This window comes from Triticum aestivum, chromosome 6D (assembly GCF_018294505.1).
Source record: "Triticum aestivum cultivar Chinese Spring chromosome 6D, IWGSC CS RefSeq v2.1, whole genome shotgun sequence".
Lineage (NCBI taxonomy): Eukaryota > Viridiplantae > Streptophyta > Magnoliopsida > Poales > Poaceae > Triticum > Triticum aestivum.
Window position 1 is genome coordinate 156,206,482 of NC_057811.1, and position 11,587 is coordinate 156,218,068.

Here is an 11,587-nt window from a genome sequence, read left to right on the forward strand (position 1 = left end):
CCCGAGATTCGATCGTCGGTATCCCTATACCTTGTTCAATCTCGTTACCGGCAAGTCTCTTTACTCGTTCCGTAACGCATGATCCCGTGGCTAACTCATTAGTCACATTGAGCTCATTATGATGATGCATTACCGAGTGGGCCCAGAGATACCTCTCCGTCATACGGAGTGACAAATCCCAGTCTCGATTCGTGCCAACCCAACAGACACTTTCGGAGATACCTGTAGTGCACCTTTATAGCCACCCAGTTATGTTGTGACGTTTGGTACACCCAAAGCATTCCTACTGTATCTGGGAGTTGCACAATCTCATGGTCTAAGGAAATGATACTTGACATTAGAAAAGCTCTTAGCAAACGAACTACACGATCTTGTGCTATGCTTAGGATTGGGTCTTGTCCATCACATCATTCTCCTAATGATGTGATCCCGTTATCAATAACATCCGATGTCCATGGTCAGGAAACCATAACCATCTATTGATCAACGAGCTAGTCAACTAGAGGCTTACTAGGGACATGTTGTGGTCTATGTATTCACACATGTATTACGGTTTCCAGTTAATACAATTATAGCATGAATAATAGATAATTATCATGAACAAGGAAATGCAATAATAACCATTTTATTATTGCCTCTAGGGCATATTTCCAATAGACAGAGAATTCATAATCCTTATCATCAACAAAGATAGGTGAAGTAGCAAACTTAAGATCACATTTCATTCTAGCATTCAAAGATTTCTCTTTCAGTTTGCATAATAATTTCTTTAGATCATCTCTATCGTTGCAACCAAGAAAGTCTCTAGCTGTCTCCTCGTCCATAACATAACCTTCAGGTATCTTAGGCATTTCATATCTAGGAGGGCCAGGTCTAATAGGTGTTTCAAGATTTTCAGTTTCAATAATTTCATCAATTTCAACATGCTCCATATCTTTAGTTGTAGGAATTTGTTCATCAAGAAAATCACCTAGTGGCACACCATCATCAAGCAAGGTACTAGCATCATCATGAGTAGAATTCATAGAAGTAGCATCATCAATAACTTACGACATATCAGGATTAATAGCATGTGGCGGTGTTGCAAGTCTACTCAAAACAAAAGATGAATCAAGTGCAGAGTGTGATGGCAGTTCCTTACCTCCCCTCGTCCTAGAGGGAACGATCTTGGTCTTTGTATCCTTCAGATTCTTCATAGTGATAAATAGATAATAATCCCAAGTGACTCAACAAATATAGCTATGCTCCCCGGCAACGACGATAGAAAAAGGTCTTGATAACCCATAAGTATAGGGGATCACAACAATTTTCAAGGGTAGAGTATTCAACCCAAATGTACTGATTCAACACAAGGGTAGCCAAAGAATATTTGTGAGTATTAGCAGATGTGTTGTCAATTCAATCACACCTAGAGATTAATTATCTGCAGCAAGCGATCTGTAGCACAGTAATATGGTAGTTTTGATAGTGGTAGCAACAACAATAGTAACGGTAACAGTGATAACAATGATTTTGTAGCATGTAACAGTAACAGTAGCAATAGTAACTTAGCAAGATAAATATGTAGGAAAATCGTAGGCATTGGATCAGTGTATTCGTTGGATGATATTCATCATATAACAGTCATAACCTAGGGCGATACAAAACTAGTTCCAGTTCATAAATATAATGCAGGGATGTATTCCATAAATAGTCATACGTGCTTATGAAAAAAACTTGCATGGCATCTTTTGTCCCACCCTCCGTGGCAGCGGGGCCCATATGGAAACTAAGGGATATTAAGGCCTCCTTTTAATAGAGAACCGGAACAAAGCATTATCACATAGTGAATACATGAACTCCTCAAACTACGATCATCACAGGAAAGTATCCCGAATACTATCACTCCGGGGTTTACGGATCATAACACGTAATATGTGAATTTGACTTGCAAGATCGGATCTAGAACATAGATATAATGGTGATAACACAAATAGTTCAGATCTGAAATCATGGCACCCGGGCCCAAAGTGACAAGCATTAAGCATGACAAAGTCATATTAACATCAATCTCAGAACACAATGGATACTAGGGATCAAGTCCTAACAAAACTAACGCGATTACATGATGAATCTCATCCAACTCCTCACTGAAGAGCGAGCCTATGAAGGAATTACTCACTCCCGGTTGGGAGCATCATGGAATTGGCGATGAAGGAGGGTTGGTGATGACGAAGATCGAAGATCCCCCTCTTTGGAGCCCCAAACGGACTCCAGATCTGGCCTCCCGATGAAGAACAGGAGGTGGCGGCGGCTCCGTATCGTGAAACAAGATAATTCTTCCTCCCTGGTTTTTTCTCCGAAAATGTGATTTTATAGCGTCGGAGATAGGGTCTGCGAGGCCACCGGGTGGGCACAACCCACCTGGGCACGCCAGGAGGGGGCGCGCCCTGGTGGGTTGTGCTCCCCTAGGGACCCCCCTCTGGTGGTTCCTGGCTCCAGTATTTTTCTTTTGTTGTATGAAAATTCTCCAAAATGTTTCGTTCCAATCCGAGAACTTTTATTTCTGCACAAAAAAACAACAACATGGTAGTTCTGCTGAAAACATCGTCATTCCGGGTTAGTTTCATTCAAATCATGCAAATTAGAGTCCAAAACAGGAGTAAAAGCGTTAGGAAAAGTAGATACGACGGAGACGTATCAGTGACGTGGCGAGGCGAGCAAGGAGGAGGAGCACGCGTGTAGGTCTCCTCTTCTCATGCTCATACAAGTGGTAGAAGAGCTCACCTTATAAAGAGGTGCAAGTCTCACTGAACTTTCGAGGTGGGACTAAACTTTAGTCCCACTCACACCACTCACAAGCTATGCATGAATGGGCCAAGAGAATTTCAGAATTTTAGTTGGGCTTTGGGCCAAAGGCCTACTAACAAATTCCAACATCCGGTATGTGACTCTCAGCATCTTTAGCAGACCCCTTAAAACGTACACCTGTAAATTGAGTTTACAGTTCGCAGAATGCCTCGCATACGGACCGAAAGCAGTGGTGATAGAATAGAAACGTAAAATGAACCTGTAATTTTTCATACATAGCATATTTTGTACAAAGTAGGTCAGAGGAGCGGCGGCCACCGTAAACCCTACTGCCAAAATTTGGCTCACCGGAGCCATCCGGGTGCGGCGGCGACGATTTGGCGGCGCCCCTTGGCTTCGCGGTGCCATGCCTCGAGGTTAGCGTCAAAGTCATGCGCCTTGGCGAGCTGCTGCTCGAGGAGGACGTCGCCGAGCTCGGCTAGAGATTGACGGCGCTACTCCGCCTCCTCCTCCTCCCATGCATTGCATGCGGCGATGGCCCGCTCGAAGATGTCTGCCTTCGTCGGGAGAGAAAATCCTCCAGCCCGATGACGCCACCGCCCGGCCGCGCCGGGTCCGCCTCAAGCTCCCTCTTCACCGTGCAGAGCGGCAGAAGCTTCTTCGGCTCCCTTTTCACCGGCATGAGGAGCGGCGTATGGGAGCTTGACCCCCTGACGGAGCTGCCCGCGCCGGCGGACAGACGCGCTTGCTTGCGGTCGTACCCCTCCGTCTCCCGGCGAAGGAGCTACGGCGGCGGCTCTAGGCCGCGGTTCGTGTACTTCCGGGCGGCTCGCTTCCTCCCGCCGTCGACTTTGACACATCGCTGCCGCTCGGGGTCGTAGCTACCGCCGGAGCGGCGGCCCGAGCTCCACATCCCGCGCCACATGGTGGAGTGTGGTGGCCGATTCGAGTCACCGACGGCGAGAAATCGAGAGGGGAGAGGGAGGATTGCGGCGGCGCGGGGATAGGGTTTCACCCTGTATACTCGCTGCAAACCCGTAGATATATCGTGTGTGTGTGGGGGTGGGGGGGGGCGGTTTGCGAGCCACCGTAAAATCATTTGTGGGCCAGGCGACTATACGAACTCTGGTCTAGCCAAAAAAGGGCCAAACCCGTATAGTCACCGAATTTTTATAATCTGTGTCTTTTTAAGGAGTCTGCTAGAGATGCTCTTATACCCCAAATGACTAGCAGGAATTTGGAAACATTCAAAAAGATTGTAGCTTCGTATCCAGTAGTGGTACAGTAAGAGGATCCTACGTTGTATAACAGCCTGCCGCCAAAGTCTTTAGCGGTAGGCAAGTTATCCATATCAGCGCGGTGCAGCCCTACCGTCAAACAGACGAATTGTAGCCTGTGCAACCCTACCGCCGAGGTGCCTGGCGGGAGGTGCGTACAAGCACTGTATTTGATACTTGCAATTTTTTTTACGATAGGACGTGCAACCCTACCGCTATCGACCCTGGCCATAGGAAAAAGGCCGGATCTCGAAAAAATTCGAACCAGGGTCAAATCTGAATTAACTTCTAAATTTATCTGTGGATTGACGGATGCCGGTGCAAATTTTTGCAGTGAGAGAGACATGCCCTAGCACCATTATAGATGCAGCGGAAGCATGGGGCCGCATGTCTTTCAACCGAACGAGTCAGCCATGATGGGCTTCATAGCAGCCATGTGCAACAGTCTGAGCGTCCAGCAACTGATTTGAAATTGCAGACCAATCTGTGGTTGGATGGTTAGAGGGACTGTGGTATCTCAAGCCCATCAGGGTTCAAGTCTAGTGCTCGCATTTATTTTTGGATTCCCGGCGATGCGCATTCAGTGGGAGGAGACGTTCCCGTCAACGACGAGATGCCTACGGTGACTTCGTAAATTTCAAGATGATATGTCGGCTCAGTCTTTCGAAGGTGCTCATAGGGGTAGGGTGTGCGTATGTACGTTCATAGGAGTGAATGTATGTGTGTATATGAGCGCTTGCGTCTGTACTGTATTAAAAAACTGATTTGTAATTATGCTGATCACCTCTTAATAGTATTGCCACACCTAAAATTAAAAATCCCCTCCATGCCATAATTTTTGTTTGTAGTTTTCTTTTAGCTGATTTTTCTCCTCCCGTTTTATAATATAAGAACGTTTTTTATACTAGTGTAGTGTGAAAAACGTTCTTATATTTTGGGACAGAGCAAGTCGTTACACCGGATGGGGAAAAGCTACTGTACATTTGGGTCTTAACTCTCGCTACACCAAGCATCAAGTGATTTTGCTCTGCGGTACTATCTCCCCATGATCGAAGAGCGAGAGTTGCCGCAATCCGATGGATCCCAATCCAGCGTGGAGTTGTACACCGCCGACAGCGTCACGAACACCCCGTCCATGGACGGCCGCCCTCTGGGCTCCCTCGCCACGCACCTCACCGCCAGCGATGCCACGGTGACGGCGAGGTCCAGCGGGTAGTCGCCGCTCAGCCGCGGGTCCATGAACGCCCGCACCTTGCCGCGCGCGTCCTCGCCGTCGACGACCAGCCCGTCCGCGGACTCCCACAGCAGCGTCTCCCCCCTTTTGTCGCCGCCGTCGAATGCCGCCTCCTTCCCGGACAGCAGCTCGAGGAGGATGACGCCGAAGGCGAAAACGTCGAGCTTGGGCGTGATGAGGCCGTGCTCCAGGTACTCCGGGGCCAGGTACCCCTGGGTGCCCACGACGTGGCGGGTCAGCTGCGCGTCGCCACCGTCGGCGCCCATGGGGACCGACCGCGCTAGCGCGAAGCTTGACACCTTGGCGCGGAGGTCGTCGTCGAGGAGGACGTTGCTGCTCTTGAGGTTCTTGTGCACGCACGGCGGGTTGGTGTAGTGATGGAGGTAGTTGAGGCCGTCGGCAACGTCGAACGCCGCCTGCACGCGCTGCTTCCACACGAGGGTGGCGCCGCCGCCGTGGAGCCAGTCGCTGAGCGCGCCGTTCTCGGCGAACTCGAAGACGAGGTAGGTGTCGCCGTGGTGGACGCAGAAACCGGACAGGCGGACAAGGCTGGAGTGGTTCACGCGCTTCAGGATGCCGACCTCGCCGCTCACATCGCCGGCCACCCGCTTCACGGCCGCCGCGTCGCCGTTGAACTCCGCGCGGTACACGGACGCGTTCTTGACCCGCCGGTCCTCCGAGAACCCCGCTGTCGCCTTCTCGAGGTCGGAATACTTGTACACGGTCAGAGACTCCACCGCCGCGCGCGCGTCGCTGGACACCAACGCCGATGAAGACGAGGAGGTCGTCATAGCCGACGATGTATGCTTGCCCGAGGCAAGAGCGTCGTAATCCGCCGACGAGGGCACGTCGAGAATCACCTTGCTCCCACGGCTCCTTTCCCCAACGCCTGGCCGGGGACGCCGCCGGCGGACACATAACAAGATCAGTCCTATAAGGCCCGCCAGCGCAAGAACGCCGACACCAACACCGACGCCGACGGCAATCCACTTCCCGCTGCTAGATGCCGGCGGCTGCTGGGCCTGCGGTGGCGCTGGTGCGGGCGGCGGCGCCCGCGACACGAGCATGTCCGGCGTGGGCGCGCTCTTGAGCGGGATGAGCAGAGTGGTGAAGGGAAATATGATCTCGCTAGCGGTGAGGTTGTTGGCCTGGAGCACAGCCTGGGTGTCGACACGGAAGCGGTCGGCGATGGCCGAGACGCTGTCGCCCCACATGACGAGGTAGGTGAGCAGGTGCCTGACCCCGGCGGCGGCCTGTGCCGGCGAGGGGCACGCGCAGCGGATCGGCACGGTGAGGTTGTTCCCGGCGACGAGGTCGCGGCTGCCGTGCCTGGGGTTCTGCGCGAGGAGCGCCTGGCAGGTGGTGAGGCCCTGGTAGGTGTTGTTGGCGATGATGAAGTAGGTCTCGCCGCGGAACTGGATGGTGTGGCTGGAGTTGTGCTGGTAGTAGCCGCGCGGAGAGCAGCCGCAGGGGACAGGCGCGAGCACGAGGCGGGAGTCGGCGAGCGGGGAGACGGTGGGAACGCCGTTGGCGTCCGCGACAGCGGCCGGATCGGAGCCGAGGAGGTAGGAGATGGAGACGGCCGTGCCGTAGTACGGCGGGGAGGAGCGGAAGACGACGTAGGTGGCGCAGGGGGCGGCCGCAGCGGTGGCGTTGCAGGTGTAGCCGAGCACGGAGCTGCCGTTTCTGCCGTAGCAATTGGTCTGCGCGTTGGCCTCGTACTGCTGCTGCCCTCGCGCGACGGCGAGGATGGCGAGGAGCGCGAGCGCCGCCGTGCGGAAGGCGAGCCCCCGCTTGCGCGGCGGAGCGGCCATTGCTTTGGGGGACGGATCCGGGTGGGGGTGTGGCACTGTGGCTGGCGTTCTTGGCCGGGTATGCGGCGGTACGATGGACGGACGGAATTATAGGTGGCTCTGCTTTCTTCTTTCCACTGGGTGGTTGCTGCAGAGCATAGGCTACAGCTGGAGCTAGAAGATGGGTCAACGGCGTAAGTAGTCAATCTTTTCGCTCGTCTTCGAGTCTTCCATTTCGGAAAAAGGACGCCACGAGACCAGGTTTTCTGGCGATGTACCCACGGCCGCACCCAGGATCAGCTTCGCGATTTTCTCGCGATGTACAGAGCGTTGATCGACGCGGCCGGGCAACTACCATCACGTGGATCACAGAAGCCCGGGACAATACTCCGCCAAATCGGCATATCTAAGGCCAACTCCACCGCGCGACCCTATCCTGTCCGGCCCCGGACGAGACTTGCCTGCTCCCTTCCCATGCTCCCATCCGTGCTCCCGCATATGTGGCTTGATTTGATTGGAAGAAAACAAGGCCGGCCCTACCCCTGAAAATCAGGGGGGGAGATGATTAGATTAGAAAAAAAAACAGCCGTAGGATGAAGTGGGAGCACGGATGGGAGCATGGAGAGGGAACAGGCAAGCCGGATCCGTCCGGCCCCGTCTGTTTGGGGTAAAACGGACAAACAAGGCGGCCCAGCGCGCGACGGTCCGGACCCATTTTGTCCGTTTTGTGTCCGGACCGACCCATTTCGAGCGCAAACTTGCGCCGGGTTTGGGTCGCGGCGGACAACAAACGGACGCGCGCCTCGTCCGCGTCGGGGCCGCGTGGCAGGCGGCCACCTACCTCCCACCTGCCCACATCAATGCGCACGCGCGGGCGGCCCCGCCTGTCATCCGCCCAGGCGAGGGGTCGCGGTCCTTCTTAAATGGGAACCGTGGACCGGTCGTCGTCCACACTGTCCCACGCGACCCCGCGGCCTCCTCGAAACCCGACAGCCCCAGTCCCAAACCCTAGCCAAGAACTCACCGGCCGGCCGCCCGCAGCCATGGGCCTTTGGAACTACGGCCGCAAAGGCAAGCACGACCGCGAGGCTGGTTCCTCGTCGGGACGCCGCCGCGGCTCGGTGAAGAAGGAGGAGCCCGCGTCGCCATCGCCACCACGTCGGGCCCCCGCGCCGCCCGCGTTCTTCATCGCGCCCACGGCCGCCGACGAGCGCGACCGGCACTACATCGAGGCGGCCGTCTGCCGCCGTTATTGGGAGACAAGGACGCGGCTGCCCTGCAGCGACGTCCACCTCCCCAATAATTGGCACCCGTCGGCCGACCGCGTGCCGATCTCGCCCGTCCCGCAGAGCGGCCGTGCGCGCCGCCGGGAGATCCAGCGCCGCCGCCGCCTCCTCCCGGACGACCTCTACTACGACGAGAGGTACGCCCCCGACTCGCCATTGTGGGACACTTGGCTCCGCGATGAGCACGACGTGCGGCGGGCGTCGTTCTTCGCCGGCACGTCGACGGGGCCGCGGCGGCCACGTGAGCCCCGAGCGGCTCCCCAGGCGCGCGGGCGTACGCGGGTGCGCGGCCTGACGCCCACGCCGTCGCCGTCGCCATCTCCATCGCCACCCCCACCTCCTCGCATGACGGCGGAGGAGGAGGCCCAGCTCATGGCGCGTGTGCTGGAGGACTCCATGCACACGCACGACGAGCGCCAATGGGCGGACCTCGAGGAGACGATGGCCCTCTCCATGGCCGGCGACGTCGCCATCCCCGAGCTGGAGATGGTGCCGAAGGAGGAGGTGGTGGAGGAGCCGCCAGTGGCCGCGTTCCACCCTGACCTGGTGGGCCAGGGGTGGAGCTGGTCGTGCTCCGCTGAGCAGATGGCGGCCGCCCTGGGGGGCCATGAACTGGTGCCCCACGCCGCCGCGGTCGCCGGAGCGGGAGGCCTCGCCTCGGGAGGAGGTGGTGCAGGCACCGGCCACCTTCCAGCCCGCCGCCCCCGTGCACCACGGACCGCCGGCCCACCTGTGGACGCCGCCGGACTACGTCGACCTCGTCAGCGACGACGACGACACCGGCGGCCAGTGAAGACAGCGACGGCCACGGCAAGAGCGCGCAGGAGGCGATTTTTTATTTTGTTTTTATGTTAATTATTAAACTGGGCTGTTTAAGTGGACCTGAGAAACTGGGCCGTTTTGTGGCCGTAACCCCTATATATGTTTTATGTTTTGTAACTGCATTTATTTACTTTTTTAGTCATTTTATTTAACTTTATATATTTTTTTATTCACGTCCACCCGGGACAGGTTTTGGGGTGCGGCCGCGCGTTGGGCGCACCCACGACCCATCGGACAAACGCGGACATGGGCGAACCCATCGGCGCCCCAAAGGGACAAAATCTGGCCAAACCGGACGTCCGTTTGGGGTCGCGCGGTGGAGTTGGCCTAAGAATCTTCAATAGACACGCAAAAACTGCTCGGCGCGCTAAAATTCATTTTTTTAAATGCGAAGACGCTCCAACAGATGCTGCAAAACAGTGCACGTAAAAAAAACTTTCAAGCACGCGCTAAAAAGCGTTATCGCACGCTGCAAATTTGAGGCACCGGACCGCGCGCGCTTCATAATTTGCACCCCGTGTTTTTTTGGCATTTGAAAAACCGACGTTGGCCTCGGCATGACATTGGCACGCTAAAAGTGCTACAGCTGTAAAACTATTTTAGTGCTCGATATTTTTACGCTCCCGTTGGAGATGCTCTAGTGCAGTTTCAAGGGAGGATGGCAACAAACTTCGACCAATGTATTTGGAAGGTGTGGGCGCCGGGGATGTTCGCCTGGCTTCTGTTCCAAAATAGGCTATGGTCCAACGACAGATTGTGACGACGAGGATGGATGAACGAATACTTCTGTTAACTCCGCGTCAGGAACCTAGAATTAGCCTACTACCTCTTCTGGACCTGCCTGAAGGCACAAGCAGTGTGGGCAAAAATTGGGCAATGGCAGGGCTGCTTCTCCTTCAGTCCCAAGGATGAGTGGCATCACCTCAAGGCCACGGGAAATCGCGCAATGAATCTATGATGTAACTGGACCGAGGGGGAGGAAAGGAGTCAAGATGATGCTTTTGTTGGCTTGCTAGGAAATCTTGCAAGAACGCAACCAATGCACCTTCAGAAAGAAGCTTCCATGCACTAGAGACATAGTCAAGAGGATCATCGATTGCGTAGAACTATGGAGGCTAACTAGCGCAAAATGTATCAAGAGACCCTTCGGGGGTCCACCATGAGAGATAGAGCATGGATTTCTGTTAGGGATATAACCCCGAGGTGTGACCCGCCATGCCGGGGCCGGGTTACACCGTTGGCGGTTAATACAAAGAAGATTCAAGGAGGCCCAAGAAGAAGTATGAAGACGGCGACTCTCAGAGACATGCCTAGTGGGGGCCCAAGACCCGAACTCATGCCGCCATATGTGGCTTGTCTGTTAAGGCAAAGCGATTTAGAAACCAGGCCGGTCACGTTGTGTGATCCGGCTCGGACTCTTGTAAGCCGCCGGGCTTCGACCTGTGTATATAAAAGCGAGACCCGGCGGCGGCTTAGGCCAGAAAAACGATCAATCGAGAACTAGGGCAAGCGTATTCACTCCCTTGTAATCAAAACCCAAGCAATACAACTACATGCAGGACGTAGGCTTTTACCTCGTTGTGAGGGTGAGGGAGTCCTGGACTAAGGGGTCCTCGGGCGTCCGGCCTGTTATCCATGGGTCGGACTGATGGGCTGTGAAGACATGAAGAACGAAGACTGTACCCGTGTCCGGATTGGACTCTCCTTGGCGTGGAAGGCAAGCTTGGTGACCGATTATGAAGATTCCTTCTTATGTAACCGACTCTATGTAAACCCTAGATCCCCCCGGTGCCTATATAAACCGGAGGGGGTAGTCCGGAAAGGATAGGTACACATTACCATAGTCATATAGGCTAGACTTCTAGGGTTTAGCCATTATGATCTCGTGGTAGATCAACTCTTGTAATACTCATATTCATCAAGATCAATCAAGCAGGAAGTAGGGTATTACCTCCGTAGAGAGGGCCCGAACCTGGGTAAACATCGTGTCCCCCGTCTCCTGTTACCATCGATCCTAGACGCACAGTTCAGGACCCCCTACCTGAGATCCGCCGGTTTTGACACCGACATTGGTGCTTTCATTGAGAGTTCCACTGTGCCATCGACAAAAGGTTCGATGGCCCCTTCAATCATCGATAATGACGCTGTCCAAGGAGGAACCTTCCTCCCCGGACAGATTTTTGTGTTCGGCGGCTTCGTACTGCGGGCCAACTCGCTTGGCCATCTGGAGCAGATCGATAGCTACGCCCCTGGCCACCAGGTCAGATTTGGAAGCTTGAACTATGTCGCGGATATCCGTGGAGACTTGATCTTCAATGGATTTGAGACCGTGGCGATCGCTCCCCCTCGCTCCGATGAACATGACTTTAATCTGTCATCGGACCA

The 11,587-nt window shown here is 54.6% G+C and overlaps 1 protein-coding gene across 1 annotated transcript; it reads right to left on the reverse strand.

Annotated features, from left to right (window-relative positions):
- Positions 1-4,982: 4,982 nt before the first annotated feature.
- On the reverse strand, positions 4,983-7,313 carry LOC123144267 (protein LYK5). The gene has a single exon (XM_044563351.1). It carries the CDS (start codon positions 7,113-7,115, stop codon positions 5,103-5,105), a length of 2,013 nt encoding a protein of 670 aa, XP_044419286.1. The 5' UTR covers positions 7,116-7,313; the 3' UTR covers positions 4,983-5,102.
- Positions 7,314-11,587: the final 4,274 nt, after the last annotated feature.